Here is a 13,585-nt window from a genome sequence, read left to right on the forward strand (position 1 = left end):
GGCCACTTCCCTCGGGCAGGATTGGGGGTGGGCATAACAATGCATGACTTCGGAGCCAGCAAACCAGCTCAGGAATGTGAAAGTGGAAAAATGTGTGTCACTGGAACTTAGCCTGGGAGCCACAGGAAGCAAAACTCTGTCCTTCTGAGGTTCAGTTAGCCCTGCAGCCCAGGAGGTGGGGCAGGAGGTTGAGCTAGTGTTCCATGGCTCTGGACAAGGAACAAAATCCTGTTTCTAGGAATCCTTTTGTGCCCCAGAAGAGGCGCAGCCTGCTGCTAAACGGAATTGGCCTGCTTTCTGCCACCCCGCTGTCATCACTAGCAGGGCAGGGCCAAGTCTCAGTTCTTCCATTCCTAGATCAGGACAAGGGAGGCAAAGCCATGTCCACCACAGCTCTCACCTGCTTCGAACTCAATTCTGCTGAAGATGAGATTTGGAAAATGTCCTGGGTCAGCTGCTTTAATCCAGGTCAATCAATTCTTATCCTCATGAACTCTCTTTTATTAGGTTTTTTTCAAAGAGGTGAATTTTCCTGTAGGACCAGCCTAGTTAGAGAATCATGCTGACAATTACCTAGTACGAATGTATTTTAACATTATTTTCTGCCTAAGAAATGAAATTAATTCAAATGAATTTCGGCCATGAATAGCCGAACATTCAGTATTGATTCAATGCAATGAGACTTAAGAGGGATTTCTCTCTCCATCCCTAATGGAAGGAAGCTTGAGTCTGGTGACAGGTGAGGGGGCACTATTGAATTTATAATTCTTCCCCACTGTTGAACCTCACTGTCAAAAGATTACTCTTCACATAAAAGATAATCAGGTCTAAGAATAATAAAGGCATGAGGGAATCTTGGGCCTTTGTTTCCCAGGTTATGATGGAACTGGAGGGAAAAAAACCAGAAACACTATGCACAGAGGTTTGTTAATCCCATGGAAGCTACTGCACAACAATGAGGGAAGATGCTGAGCCCATACTGGCTCAAATCTCAACTGTTCCTTCTCAAAACCTCTCCTCGCTCCCAGGCTCCCTAGCTCTTCTCCATTACATCTTACATCCCAAAGGTGGAGCTGAGGCAGGGGAGGGGGGCAGAGTCACTAAAACCAATGTGGGATTTATCTACTCCCCCCCCCCCCCCCCCACCCTAGTAGGACATTCTCCAGCTCAGGCCCAGAATGCCAGGGTCTGCCCTGTCAGCTGCAATCAGGCCATTGCTTGTGCTAATCTGCTATCCTGGCACATGTGATGTTAGGACAGAAGTTCATTGTCAGAGAACACAGCCATGAGGTATTTTTTTCTCTTTGTCCTTTTGAAAGAGTCAATTATTTCAAGCTAGGCCCCAAGAGCAGTACAGTTTTTCTTTACCTCGACCCTCCGTCCCCTTCCCCAACCGCAGACTCTCAGGTTCATCTTTGCGCTCCCTCATGCCCATGGGCCACCGCTCTGACAAGAGGCCATTAGGCAGCTCTCTCTTCACACGGTGGACTGCCACCACGAGGCCAAGGATCTGTTCTGTTCGTTATTTTGTTTTCAGCCAACACTAGAACAGAGAAGCCAAGATCAACTCACAAACAGATACAAAGCAAAGAGACAGAGAGACAGCGATTTAGAGGCCAGTCACCCAGAAAGATGGCGTCCGGGTGGGAGGGTGCCCCCTGATGGCAAGGCCCCTAAATGGATGGAACCAAGTGTTCAGTCACTCTCTCACGCTTGGGTAGAATGTTCAGTTGGATGGCATTCGTGTGGATGCTGGACCAGATGGATGCTGTCAGGTCAGTCCCAGCCATTGTCCTTGATCATGTGTGCTAGTTCAATGATGTATTTGCCTTCTTTATATTTCTGACTGCTTTCAAACGCATGTTCCTATAAAATGGGAAGAGAAAGGCAAAAGTTGGTGACTGCTGAGGCACAAAAGCGGGGATGCTGCTGAGGGGGGGCCCTGGGGCAGCGTACTGAGTTCCTGAACTGGGGGAATATCCAGGCGTCAAATCATGGCAATTTCTCTTCAATCCTTTTAAACCTCTGCCACTGCCTTGGCAAGTTCTTTCTCTACTGCTCTCAACCTGAAACCCCAACTGGGAGAACTCAAGTAAATTTCTGAAGCTTACTAGAACTCTGCCCTACAGATGTTATCTAAAATTTCCATATTACTTCTACTAGTTTCTAGGAATACAGGAGAGAGATTTGGGAATAAGACCTGCTGTGCCCATGTTTAGGGTGAAAAAGCCGAGGAGTAAAAAATACTCCGGTCCTGCTAACAGGCTAACAGAGGCTGGAGGAGAGGAGAGTGCCCTTAGGCTATACACTGAATTCCCAGCCAGCCAGGGAGACAGAGTTTTCCTATTATGTAGGAAACAAACAAAGCATGGGCATCTGTAGTGGTGTGGCTAGACTCCAGTGGAAGAGCCAGTGATCTGGATTGGTCTCTAGAATGTTCATTTAACCAACTGACTTGTCCAGTTCTCAACCTGTGCTCTGTGACCCCTATAGCCAACCTCTGTCTCCAAAAGCATTCATATTATGATTCATAACATAACAAAATTCCAACTATGAAGTATCAACAAATAGAATTTTATGGTCGGGGATCACCACAGCATGAAGAAGTGGATTAAAGGGTCATCACATTAGGAAGGTTGAGAACCAATGGTTTGTAGGATTGTTCTGAAAGCACGTAGAAATGCCGGACAAAGTCTGGTACACCAAGGTGATCAACGTGAGCCATCAGATGTCTCCCCACTGTCCAGTCCTCCCCCTCATCACGACAGGGAATGGGTCACATTCTTTTATCCTTCCTCTGGTTCTGGGGAGCAAACTCAGGGCTGTATACTGCTAGGACTATTCTACATCCCTAGTCAATAGCTTTTCATACAATTGTCAGATCGCTCAATGTGAACTTCAAGCAAACCAGCTAACCTGGGGTTTAGCTCTTGCCTCCAATCCAGCATCAATGAATAAGGCATCCAAAGGTCACAAAGCAGTAAGAGCAGAATAATAATATCCTTAGATGATCGGCACCAGAACTGTGACCGCATGCATGGTGGTCCTAGGTTATGGTAGGCTGAAGAGAAAGGCCCAAGCTGCAGGCCAATCTGGCCCGTGGCAAGACCTAATAACACCACCGTTGCTCATAATTTATTTCCCCTCAATAAACTTTACAATTTCTTAGCGCTTTCATTAGTTCCACAGCAAGGCTGGCTGGCCAGGATCCTTCTGCCACCACCTCACAAATACTAAAATTACAGGCTTGCACCACCACGTCCAGGTGGCACTATATTTGTTAGCACTCAAAAAGCTTAGAATGAGGACATAAAGCCAGCCAAGAGAGAGCCCAGTTTGAACCTCATCTGGCTGGAGGCTGTGAAAGCATTGTCTATAGACTCAGCACCCAGTCATTGGTCTATTTTGTTTGATGGCTGACTGACTCATTACTGCTTTTAATTAGAGACAGGGTCTCATGTGGTCCACCTGGGTCTCCAACACAACACAGACTTGAGTGCAGGGATTGCAAGTACTAGTTTTAGAGAGCCAGTGTTATTTTTTTTCCTGTATATGTATATACCTGTTTATGTGTACATGTACTTGTGCATACGGCAGGGAGAGAGGGAGAGGAGGAAGGGGAGAGAGGGAGAGGAGGGAGGGAAAGAGGGAGAAAGGAAGGGAGGAAGGGAGGGAGGGAAGATGTGTATTAGCCACAGGTGCTTTTTTGAGACAGAATTTCCCATTGAACCTAGAGCTCACCAAGTAGCTAGACTGGCTGGCCAGCAAGCCTCAAGTATCCCCCTGGGTTACTCCTACAGAGCTCTGGGATTACAAACATATTACCACATCCAGCTTTTTCCATGGGTGCTGGGGATTAGAACTCAAGTCTTCACTCTTGTGGAAAGCATTTGCTGCCTGAGCCATTTCCCAGTGTTGTTACATAACATGTCCCTACCACACAGTATGCTGTCAGGAGATGTTACCAAGTCCTGCTATAAAAGTATACATGTGCACCCACGGGAGTGTTTCAGGTCAGGTAAAGGAGCAAGCATGGAGGATTCAGTCACTTGTCATGGTCAAAGATAAGAAGAGCCCACAGGGCTGAGGGAAGCTTTTGGAAGAAGTCAGTCCTCAGACAGGAAGGAGGCCCTTTGCTATCGCTCCTAGCCCCCTCCCACCCAGGATCTTTCATACTCACATATTTCCAGCCCAAAGTGGTTTTGCAGTTTTCACAGTAAATGTCTGCAACTGCATGGAGTCCTGTTAGCAGCACCCGCTCTTCTGCAGGCCCACAGCCCACATTAACACTATGCCAAAAGACAGAAAGAGAGTGTGTTAGTCATAAGGGTAAACAACCATTAGTCATTCAAGTTGAGCTTCTGGCAAAAACTGACTAAACAAGGCTGCTCCCAGGGAACAAGAAACTGGTCTAAATCGGAATGAAAAACATCCCCTCTCGAAGGTAGCCACATGGAAATATCTCAGTGGGAATAAACTCTAGATCTGCAAGATTAAATTCTGTAGGTTTTTACCATAACATCATACATACCACTCTCCTTCACACACTCCTGTTTCAGGGTATGCTACGTTTCCTTCCACAGTTCATCAAGTGTCTGTGAGCTCTGCCTTCCTATTCCAGTGGCTATGAATCACATGCCCGTGGCTGACAATGTGTAGACACCCTCTACAGAAGGATGAGGCTCTTCTTAAGCCTGTGGCTCTCCCACTGTAGGCTCTTTTCACCCCAGCTTTCTTCCCTAATCCCAAATCTCAGGTCTGGCTGACTTCTGGGCTGAAGGGCTGGCAGAAGACACCCCCCAAGGTCTCCCTTGTGGGAGGATCCAGTGCTGGGGCACTGTAGTGAGTACAGTATCTTTAGTTGGAGGGGCTGCCAACAAAACTTCCCCTAAGGTAACTGACACTGACTAGGGAATGTCCCTGGGTTCTTATTAATATTACTAAGGCAGAGAAGGCAGAGGTCATTGCCAAATCATTGATTTAGTACCCCATTCCTCAAGAATTTCACCAGATATATAGATGCTCCATTCAGAGACACTCACACTGAGTTAAAGAGGTATGCTCGTCCTTGACTTCCCTGGAACGACTGAAATACAAAAAAAAAAAAAAAAAGCCAAATCAATAGTTAGACATCCACGCCCTGTGCCTACTTGGGAAACAGACCCCCCCAAACCACAACAAGCCTGACCTTCCATGCAGAAGGGAATTCCAGGCACCAAGGAGTCTAGCTGGTAGGAGGCATGGGGAGAGAAGGTGAGGGCATAAGAAACAGTTCCAACAGCGATCAGACCAGCCCATGTGTGGGCTGTTTTTCCCAGCTCAGGGGTACAGGTTACAAGAAAGCATCCAGGCTGGTATTTTGGTGCAGCCTGAAATACAAGCACTAACATGGGGTACATGGAGAAACACGATCTTTATTTAACGCCAGAACTCCAGGTAACTAAAAACCCCTCCATTCCTGACAGCGGATTCACTGAGAGGATTCGTCCACACTGCCTCTCCTGGTTTGACCATCTGTGCTGCTAACCATCACTCACACAGTCTCTAGGCATGGAAAGCCAGGAGCAACACTTTTGGCTGTCCTCTTCTTACTCAGATCCCAGCACAAGAACTTGTACTTGCTCGCTCGCTCGCTCGCCTGGCTCTGGTCAATTCTACCTGGAGCAGTCCGGCTCCAGAGGGGGATTCTAGGGTTCTGCTGCTGGTGTCTAGGTGGCTTGGTCTCTAGCTCTCAGAGATGCTTACCCAGCACAAGTCTCATTTCAACCTCTAGCTAGGGGCAGAGTGATCAGGCATGGATGGGACAGAAAGGAGCCTGAACTTGCCACGCAATCTGGCATCTATCTACTCCATTAATATAGGCCTCCTCTCGTTTCACTGAGCTGTCTGGCTGACATGAGCCAGCCATGCTCTGTATTGCTGCTTGCATTTTTAATGTGGTATGACAGTTATATCCCAATTTAACTTCCTAGTCAGCTGGGGGGGGGGGGGGAAGAGTGTAAAAACAGACAAGGAACTCTGAAGGAATCTGGGGCATCTAGTTGACAGATTACTAGAAGAGCCTAAGACAGCCATTTATTTTGTCAGAAGTGCGGGTCTTTGGAAGTTGGTAGCACTGGTCACAAAGAAAGGCAGAATTCTCGGAGACACTGCTACTGGATAACTGGATAGCTGGATGCCTCCCTGCCCAGGTGCAGTTCAAGGGGCAAGCAGATGTTCCCCAGCTGCTCTCCAGACCAGAACCAAGTCTCTCGAAACAGAGGGAGCATAGGACCTCCCAGGAACAAACGTGGAGGTCCCAGTGACAAAGCCTAGACTTTACACAAACAAGCTGCCTACTTAGGGGCCTCTGCTCCTGCTACTTCACCACTCTGCCCTTCAGTCTAAGCCCAGCCACTCAGTAGTTAATGCCCCAGCTCTGCCCACCCCGTTCTCTAACCTTCTTAGGAAGAGTCACCACCAACACTCTTAGTCCCTGTGCTTTTCTTCTTCTTTGCATCTGGATTTAAATCAAATTCCTTCAACTATGCTCTGAGTTTCAGAAGGCAAACTAACATCTCAAGTCCTTTGAACCCCTAAAACATAGGATGTGAACCCAGGACATGATTAAGAGTCTCACTATTAGGCCAGACTGGTCTTGAACTCCCAGCAATCCTCCTACTTCAGCCTTCAGAGCTGACAGGAGCATGGTTATGAACCATTACATCCAGTTCAGTCAGCATATATATTAAGTGCTAATTAATCCAAGTACTATTAGGCTGCACTAATTCATGAGTTCTGATACCTATATGCTTGTGAAGCTGTCACCACAATCAAGATTAAGGATCACCACCAGGCCTGGTGGCATTTCAGACAAGGAGTTTTGTTGAGGTAGGATCTCATTCTGTACACCAGGCTGGCCCACCTCTACCTGGGACTAAGACATGTACCATCATACTAGATTAATACATTTTTATATAAAACTCATTGGTGTCCATCATATCATGCTCCTTTCTTCATGTATTCTAGAAATACATTATATTCCCACCATCAAATAACCAGTTATCAAATGCATATTTACTCTATGATCTCAGAACATTACGAGGCATCTGTTTGTAAAATAGTCTGATTATGGGCAGATGTGCATTTTCTTTAGGGTAGTAGAATGTTAGGATTAAAGACACGTGCCACCCTACCTCACTCAGATCTGTTAGTAGAGCCAACCTGGTCTACATAAGAGTGTTCCAGGCTAGTCAGCATGACAATAGTGAGACAAAAAGCAAAGGACAGAGATCACTGAGTATCCATCATACCTAAGGACTTCCCTGGGCATCTCCCCTGCATCCCTTTCTCAATTATGGCTCTGCAGGAAATCAATGCTCTCTGACACCTCACACCTTATGCCATTTTTGGCTTGGCTTCTTTTACACAGAATAAGTTTTAAAAGATTTTTAAGTTGTATTTTTTTATGGGTATGTATGTAAATTGGTACCCTGAGGCCAGGAGAAGGTGCTGGCTTCCTGGAGCTGGAGTTATAGACAGTTGTGAGCTCTCTGATGAGGGTGCTGGGAACTGAATCCTGGGTCTTCTATAAGAGCAGCAAATGCTCTTAACCAGGGAGCCATCTCCTTAGCTTCTAATACACTTCTCTTAAGAATTACCCATGTTGATTTACAATCAGTTTATTCTCTTTTGTGCTAGAGTTTCAAGTACACAACCCAGACTGTCCAAAAAACCACTACACAGCAGCTGTCCTTCCTGCCTCCAGCTCTCAGGAGCTGGGATTTCAGCAGGCAACACCTCCGAGGCTCTTTCCATGTTTTTATGTTTTAAGCATGATCAGAGAAGTCAGGCATGGTTGGTACTGATGGGCCTGCCAGAGTTACAAAGCAAGAAGACCCTCTCTCAAAGAGGATAATAGGGAAAAACCAACTAGTGGTCATCATCTAGTATGAGACAAACAATAAAATAACATTAAAAGCAACACAAATTAAAAAAAAAAGCTCTGCTTATGTATATAGGTGTTTTGTCTGCATGTCAGCACACCAGAAGAGGACACTGGATCATGCACTGCCTTGTGAGTGCTAAGAATTGAACTCAGAACCTCTGGAAGAACAGCCAGTGCTCTCAACCACTGAGCCATGTCTCCAAGCCTCATGTAAATTAAGTTCACTACACTTCTACTTTATAGCGGCATATTCATGGAATCCGTGAATATGTATGGAAAACTTATGCTCAAGCATTTTGCTAAAGGCCACTGCACTGGGAATGCCCATTCGCTTCAGGGCATTGCCTAGCAGTAACTACTTCGAGTCTGACACAGATTAAAATTCCTAGAGAGCAGGGGCTTTGGGGTAGGGCTCATGGCAAAGAAAATAATCTCCTTAGGCTCAAAGGCGGTTCACAAGTATGCCAGGACATATCCTCCAGGCACGTCTGGTAAGAATATGCTGGCACAAGTCCAGGCCCTGCCAACGGTGCCTGCTAGACCCAGGCAGGGCTCTCCTGGTGGGATGTGTCTTCAGGCACGCCCCAAGAAGAAGAGTCTACCATTGCTTCCTCAGCCTGACACTCACAGGCAGCTGCATTTCCAGAGGCAGAACACTCATCTACCGTGGCTTCCAGCACTCCGGGGACCCTGCCAACTCAACATTTACGATGAGAAAGACAGACAGTGAGAACAACAGGCTTCTTGCAAATAGACACAGCCAAGAATAGCCCGGCTGGGTCACTGTATTCTGTGGGGCCCAGCCCAGCCCGGCCCAGCCCGGCACAACCTGGCACAGCCTGATGCTCCCTTGGGTGAGGGTGGTACCAAAGATGGGGAAACTGGAAGAGCTAAGGAAGCAAATTAAAAGGAGGCAATCAGAATTGAGACCAGGAGATGCCAGGCTGTCAGACACATTTGTTTGCTGTCATGAGAGCCAGGCAACAAGGCAGTTCTTTCCCATGTTGTGTGTCAACTAAGGCTGGTGTGCAGGCCTTCACCAAAGGTTTGGTTTTGTTCCCTTTTGTTTTCAAGCCATACAAAAGTTTTCTTCTGTCCTTTAAAGTACAGTACCAGTTGTGGGTCCAGCCCTTCCAGCTTTGAGTTTCCTGTTTAGTAGCCAAAACCACTCATTTCTGGCCCTGTTGGAAGTCTGGAAGGCAACAATTCCTTTTAAAAGTAGAACTGCTGAGGCTGGGTGTGGTGGTTCACGCCTGTAACCCAAACAGGCAGAGGGAGAGAGAGCGAGCAGGAGGAATGCAAGTTCGAGGCTGGCGTGGGTTACACAGCAAGACCCTGTCTCAGAAACAGTGAAAGAGAGCATCGGGAGGTGGAGGCAGCAGAATGCAGAGGTGTGGGGAGCAGATATAACCCCTGGGAAGGGACTGTGCCCTGTGTATCTACATAAGGTGTGAGGTCAGTCATCCCAGAAGACTCAGGTTCTAGCTCTGACCATGAAACCTCATTTACTATCAACTGACTCGAGCCTCTCTCAGCTCCCATTTCTTTTCCATTTGTGAATGGAAATCATGTTCAAAGGGCAGTTAAGGACAGTTAAGTAGCCAGGCAGTGGCTCACGCCTCTAATCCCAGTACTAAGGAGGCAGAGGACTATGGAGTTCTTTGAGTTCGAGGATACCCTGGTCTACAAAGAGTTCCAGGGCAGCCAGAGTCTGTAATAAGAGAAACCCTGTCTTGAAAATCAAACCAAACCAAAACAAAAAAACCCAGTAAGCTTCACGAGGTGAAAAAGGTCAGAGTAGAAAAGTTCTGTTTCTCAGGAGCCTGGGGAAGAGATGGAGAAACTGACGTTAAGTCTTACGGCTCTTTTCTTCAGTGACTTAAAAATGAAATGTGTTTTGCTTCTGTGTGTACATATGTATCACATGTGTGCCTGGTACCCAGAGAGGTCACCAGAGGGCATCGGATCCCCTGGAACTAAGGAGTTAGGGATGGCTGTAAGCCACCATATATGGGTGCTGGAAACCAAATCCAGGTCTACTTCAAGAGCACCAAGGGCTTTTAACAGCTGAGCCATCTCTTCAGCCCCTTTTTTGCAACTCAAGTGTCATCATAAAGGAGAATGAGGCCAGTGAGCTCCAGACCAGCCTGGGCTAGGATATAAGATTCTTCTGACTCAACAATACTTCCAAGACATCAAAAAGATGATAGGGATGTGCCCTTAAACACAAAATTAAGTGGATCTTGGTATAGTCTCAAGGCTGTGCCATCATTATCGTGATTTAATTCCAGAACATTCATTCTCACCTTTTCTTTCTCTCGTGCCGTGCACTGCTTCAGCTCCTGACAGCCAGCCCTACAGAGAGAGCTGCAGGAACTGAAGAGGTTGTTAGAAATGACCTTTGAAATGCTTTTTAGAGCTTCATCAGGATGGCAGCCAAGTAGTTAGGGTATAGGTACATAGGATCAGTAGGACCTCTTCCCTGGGAATTTTAGCTGGCGCCACCCATTACCCAGCAGGAAACAGATGTGGCATGTTATGAGAAAGGGTCAGGTCAGCCATTTTCCTATTATTCATTATTCTCATTCTTTACTCTGTCTATCGTGAAGGTCCATGAGGTTTGCTAGGGTCACAATAAACCGTAGGAGCCATTGCAAAAGTGGCACTAGACCCTACTGGACTTCACCCATATGCTCGAGTGAGCCTATGGGAAAGTGAGGAGTGGTAATAATGAGCAATGCTAGGGACTTCCACAATCTGAACGTTTAATTAGGAGGGAAAAGACTAACAACACAGGGGATTTCTTCCATCGACTCTACAGTAAGAACTGAAGGAAATGGACTCACATGGAAATGGGGGAGACGGTTAATTATGAAGGTATTTCCTGGCTGTGGTTTCCACACTGGGACATAGGTCACTGAGAAGAATGGGATAAAACAAAGCCATTTGTATATCCTCATGATTTATCAAAAAAAAAAAAAAAAAAAAAAAAAACCCACTTCAGAGGGGTCTAGCAACCTTAGTGGTGATAAAGCCTGGTGTGACATAACTGCAACCCCCAGTGCTGCCTACAGCTGTGGTGAGCAGCATGTGACCCAGAGTTACTCAGGCAGACCCTGTGTCAAACAAACAGCAGGAAAGGATGGCCTTCTCCAGGCCCCACCTCCATGTCTTTGGCCCATGGGTCTCATTTACTCTCCCTGTCTTTAGCACACAGGAAGGGCAGAGAAGGGACTTCTAAAGGAAGGCATATGTGCTGTGTGTGCACAGGAGAATTCATGACCACGGTCATTTGCAGGTTTGCTAAGAGCCCTGGGTGCCCGGATCCATTGCTGAAAGGAAGAGTCTGGGATCTTCCCGTCTTGATGGGACCTTTCACACTCCCTTCCTGTTACTCCAGGTGCCCTGCAGTGTCAAGGCTGGGCCTAAAGACAGGTCACCCAGTCGTGTCTGCCTGATGTTTGGGAAAGAGGATATGGGCTGCTTTGGTGCTAGGGAAGCCCTGGAATAGCTTTCCGTAGGTGCACATCCCTGGGCAAGTCATTTCTGAGCCTGTGGCATCCATATGTGTACTTACTCCACAATATGCTAGGCAAGAGGGATGCTGTGTTAGAAAGTGCATGCTGCAGCCTGCCTCATAAAAAAAAGGCCTTAATGAGTTTGTTTCCTTTCACACAACTATAGCTTTTAGAATGTTTGTGCCAACAGGCCTCCCAGACTCCCTTCCAAATCGCCCTTTATCTGTCTACAGAACCCACAGGTTCATCCCTCAGCTGTCCTAGGGCCTCAGATAGACTCAGTGACTCTGCTGGTTTTCTGTAGAACTAACTAAAGGCAGGCTAAACTGAGTATGTGGCAGTGGGTTTGAGTGGTAGCTGCCAATGTAAACAACCAGGCAGTTGCATCCTGCCTCCATCTCCCCATCCTCCCCTGGAGAGGTAAGGCTTGGCAAATGCTCATTCTTCAGCACAGAGAGAGGATGCTGAAATTCACACACCCTGTCCCCAGGACAAAGGCTGGTGAGGCACTCTCTCATAGCCTGCTTAGAAAGGTGACATTTCCTAAACTGGCCACTGGAGGTGATGGTAGCCAGGTACCCAGCATCAAATCAAATCTGAATTGGATGCAATTCAAGCATCAAACTTACTTAAAATGGTTAACAGAGTACTCATATTGGAGCTCAAATTTCTTTCAAAATCATCAGGCCTTTGGAAACAATTCAGACAATTCTATTACTATGATCAAAGTATAAATAATAATATATTTTAAATATACTAACCTAAATTTATAAGTCAAAATATCAGCCAGCACTCTTACTCCCAAAGTCAATGAGGCCTTTGCAAATGAGATGTCCTTAGGATGACAGTGAATCAGTGGTTAAAACCTACAGACTCCTAATGGAGTAAGCCTTCCAAGGCTAAAGCTACCTGCAACACAAAGGGAATTGCTTTCTAAATATTTCTAACAATCACTGAGGTGTAAATGGAAAGAATAATACATAAGATTGAAGGGGTGGCAAGATGGGTGACCAGGTAAAGATGACATGAGTTCATTCCTAGGACCAACACATGGTAGAGAGAACCACACAGTAACTTGAAATTAAAAAAAAAAAAAAGGTTGAAATAACAGTCAAGGCTCACACCGACATGGTAATGTAATGGTACTTACCATGAGCCAGGCACGATTCCAATTTGATTCAAACAGTCCTCTAAGCAACACAATGAGGAAGGTTAAAATCCCAGCACTTGGGAAGCAGAGGCAGGTGGATCTCTGTGAGTTTTAGCCCAGCTGGGTCTACAGGACAGGCTCCAAAGCTACAGACTTAAAAACCAAAAGAAATATGCCTAGGCTCAAATATTCCAGCACACAGATGGGGTAACAAGGTTATTGTATACACGGCTTCCTAAAAAGAAGGCAATATTCTCAAATGTATGCTGGGCACCAGGGTGTACAGTGTACATTATGGATGTCACCTGCAAGTCAAAAGAACTAAAAAAGCCCCGAGCTCTTCAGGAAGCCCTGACTTCCCGTTCCAACTTTTCCCAGGTGTTCACTGGGAAAAGCTTTAATGAAGAGAGGTGGATCAGTCTGTCAGACCTGATGAAATCTCCTAGGCTATTCAAATGCCTCTGCTTGGGTGCCATATTTACTTAATGGTCTAAATTTAATTCTCTCCCTCCAAGTGGGTTTACCTTCAAGGAAGATAACACACAGTTCAAGCCTTCAAGATTAAGCACAGAAAAATAAATGAACTGGAATTCTTTTACCAGTCAGTTTCCTACTAGTTGTTACAGAGAACCTGCTTCGGGAGTTTGAACACTCTTGAGTAAATGAAAAAGCAAACAAAAAACCCTTGATTTATGGATCTACGATGTGTGAGGCTGAGGGACCACCCAGGGAATGTTCTGGGCCCCAGACTAAAGACAGCTTTTCCAGCTCACTACTGAAAGATTATTTCACAATCCTGCAAATAAATAATTCAAAACTAAGAAGTTAGCTTTTTAGCTCCTTTAAAAAAAAAAAAAAAAAAGATTAGAAGGCTGCTTGGGACTTGTACAGCAAACCCTCCAGTAACCAGTTGCTTGCTTGAAAGCCCCTGTAGTGGGCTGCACTGAGTGGACTGGAAGCCTTCCAAACACATAGGACTTCATCTTGTTT

General features: G+C 46.1%; 1 protein-coding gene across 1 annotated transcript in view; it reads right to left on the reverse strand.

Annotated features, from left to right (window-relative positions):
- Positions 1 to 1,509: 1,509 nt before the first annotated feature.
- Positions 1,510 to 13,585, reverse strand: part of Ypel2 (yippee like 2) — a 47,774-nt gene continuing 35,698 nt past the window's right edge. The window contains exons 3-5 of the mRNA XM_051187893.1: positions 5,043 to 5,086; positions 4,181 to 4,289; positions 1,510 to 1,866 (exon numbers count right to left, since the gene is read on the reverse strand). Coding sequence (XP_051043850.1) covers positions 1,777 to 1,866; positions 4,181 to 4,289; positions 5,043 to 5,086 — 243 coding nt within the window. The 3' untranslated portion in view covers positions 1,510 to 1,776. The remainder of the gene's footprint in view (positions 1,867 to 4,180; positions 4,290 to 5,042; positions 5,087 to 13,585) is intronic.

This window comes from Phodopus roborovskii, unplaced genomic scaffold, assembly GCF_943737965.1.
Source record: "Phodopus roborovskii unplaced genomic scaffold, PHOROB, whole genome shotgun sequence".
NCBI lineage: Eukaryota > Metazoa > Chordata > Mammalia > Rodentia > Cricetidae > Phodopus > Phodopus roborovskii.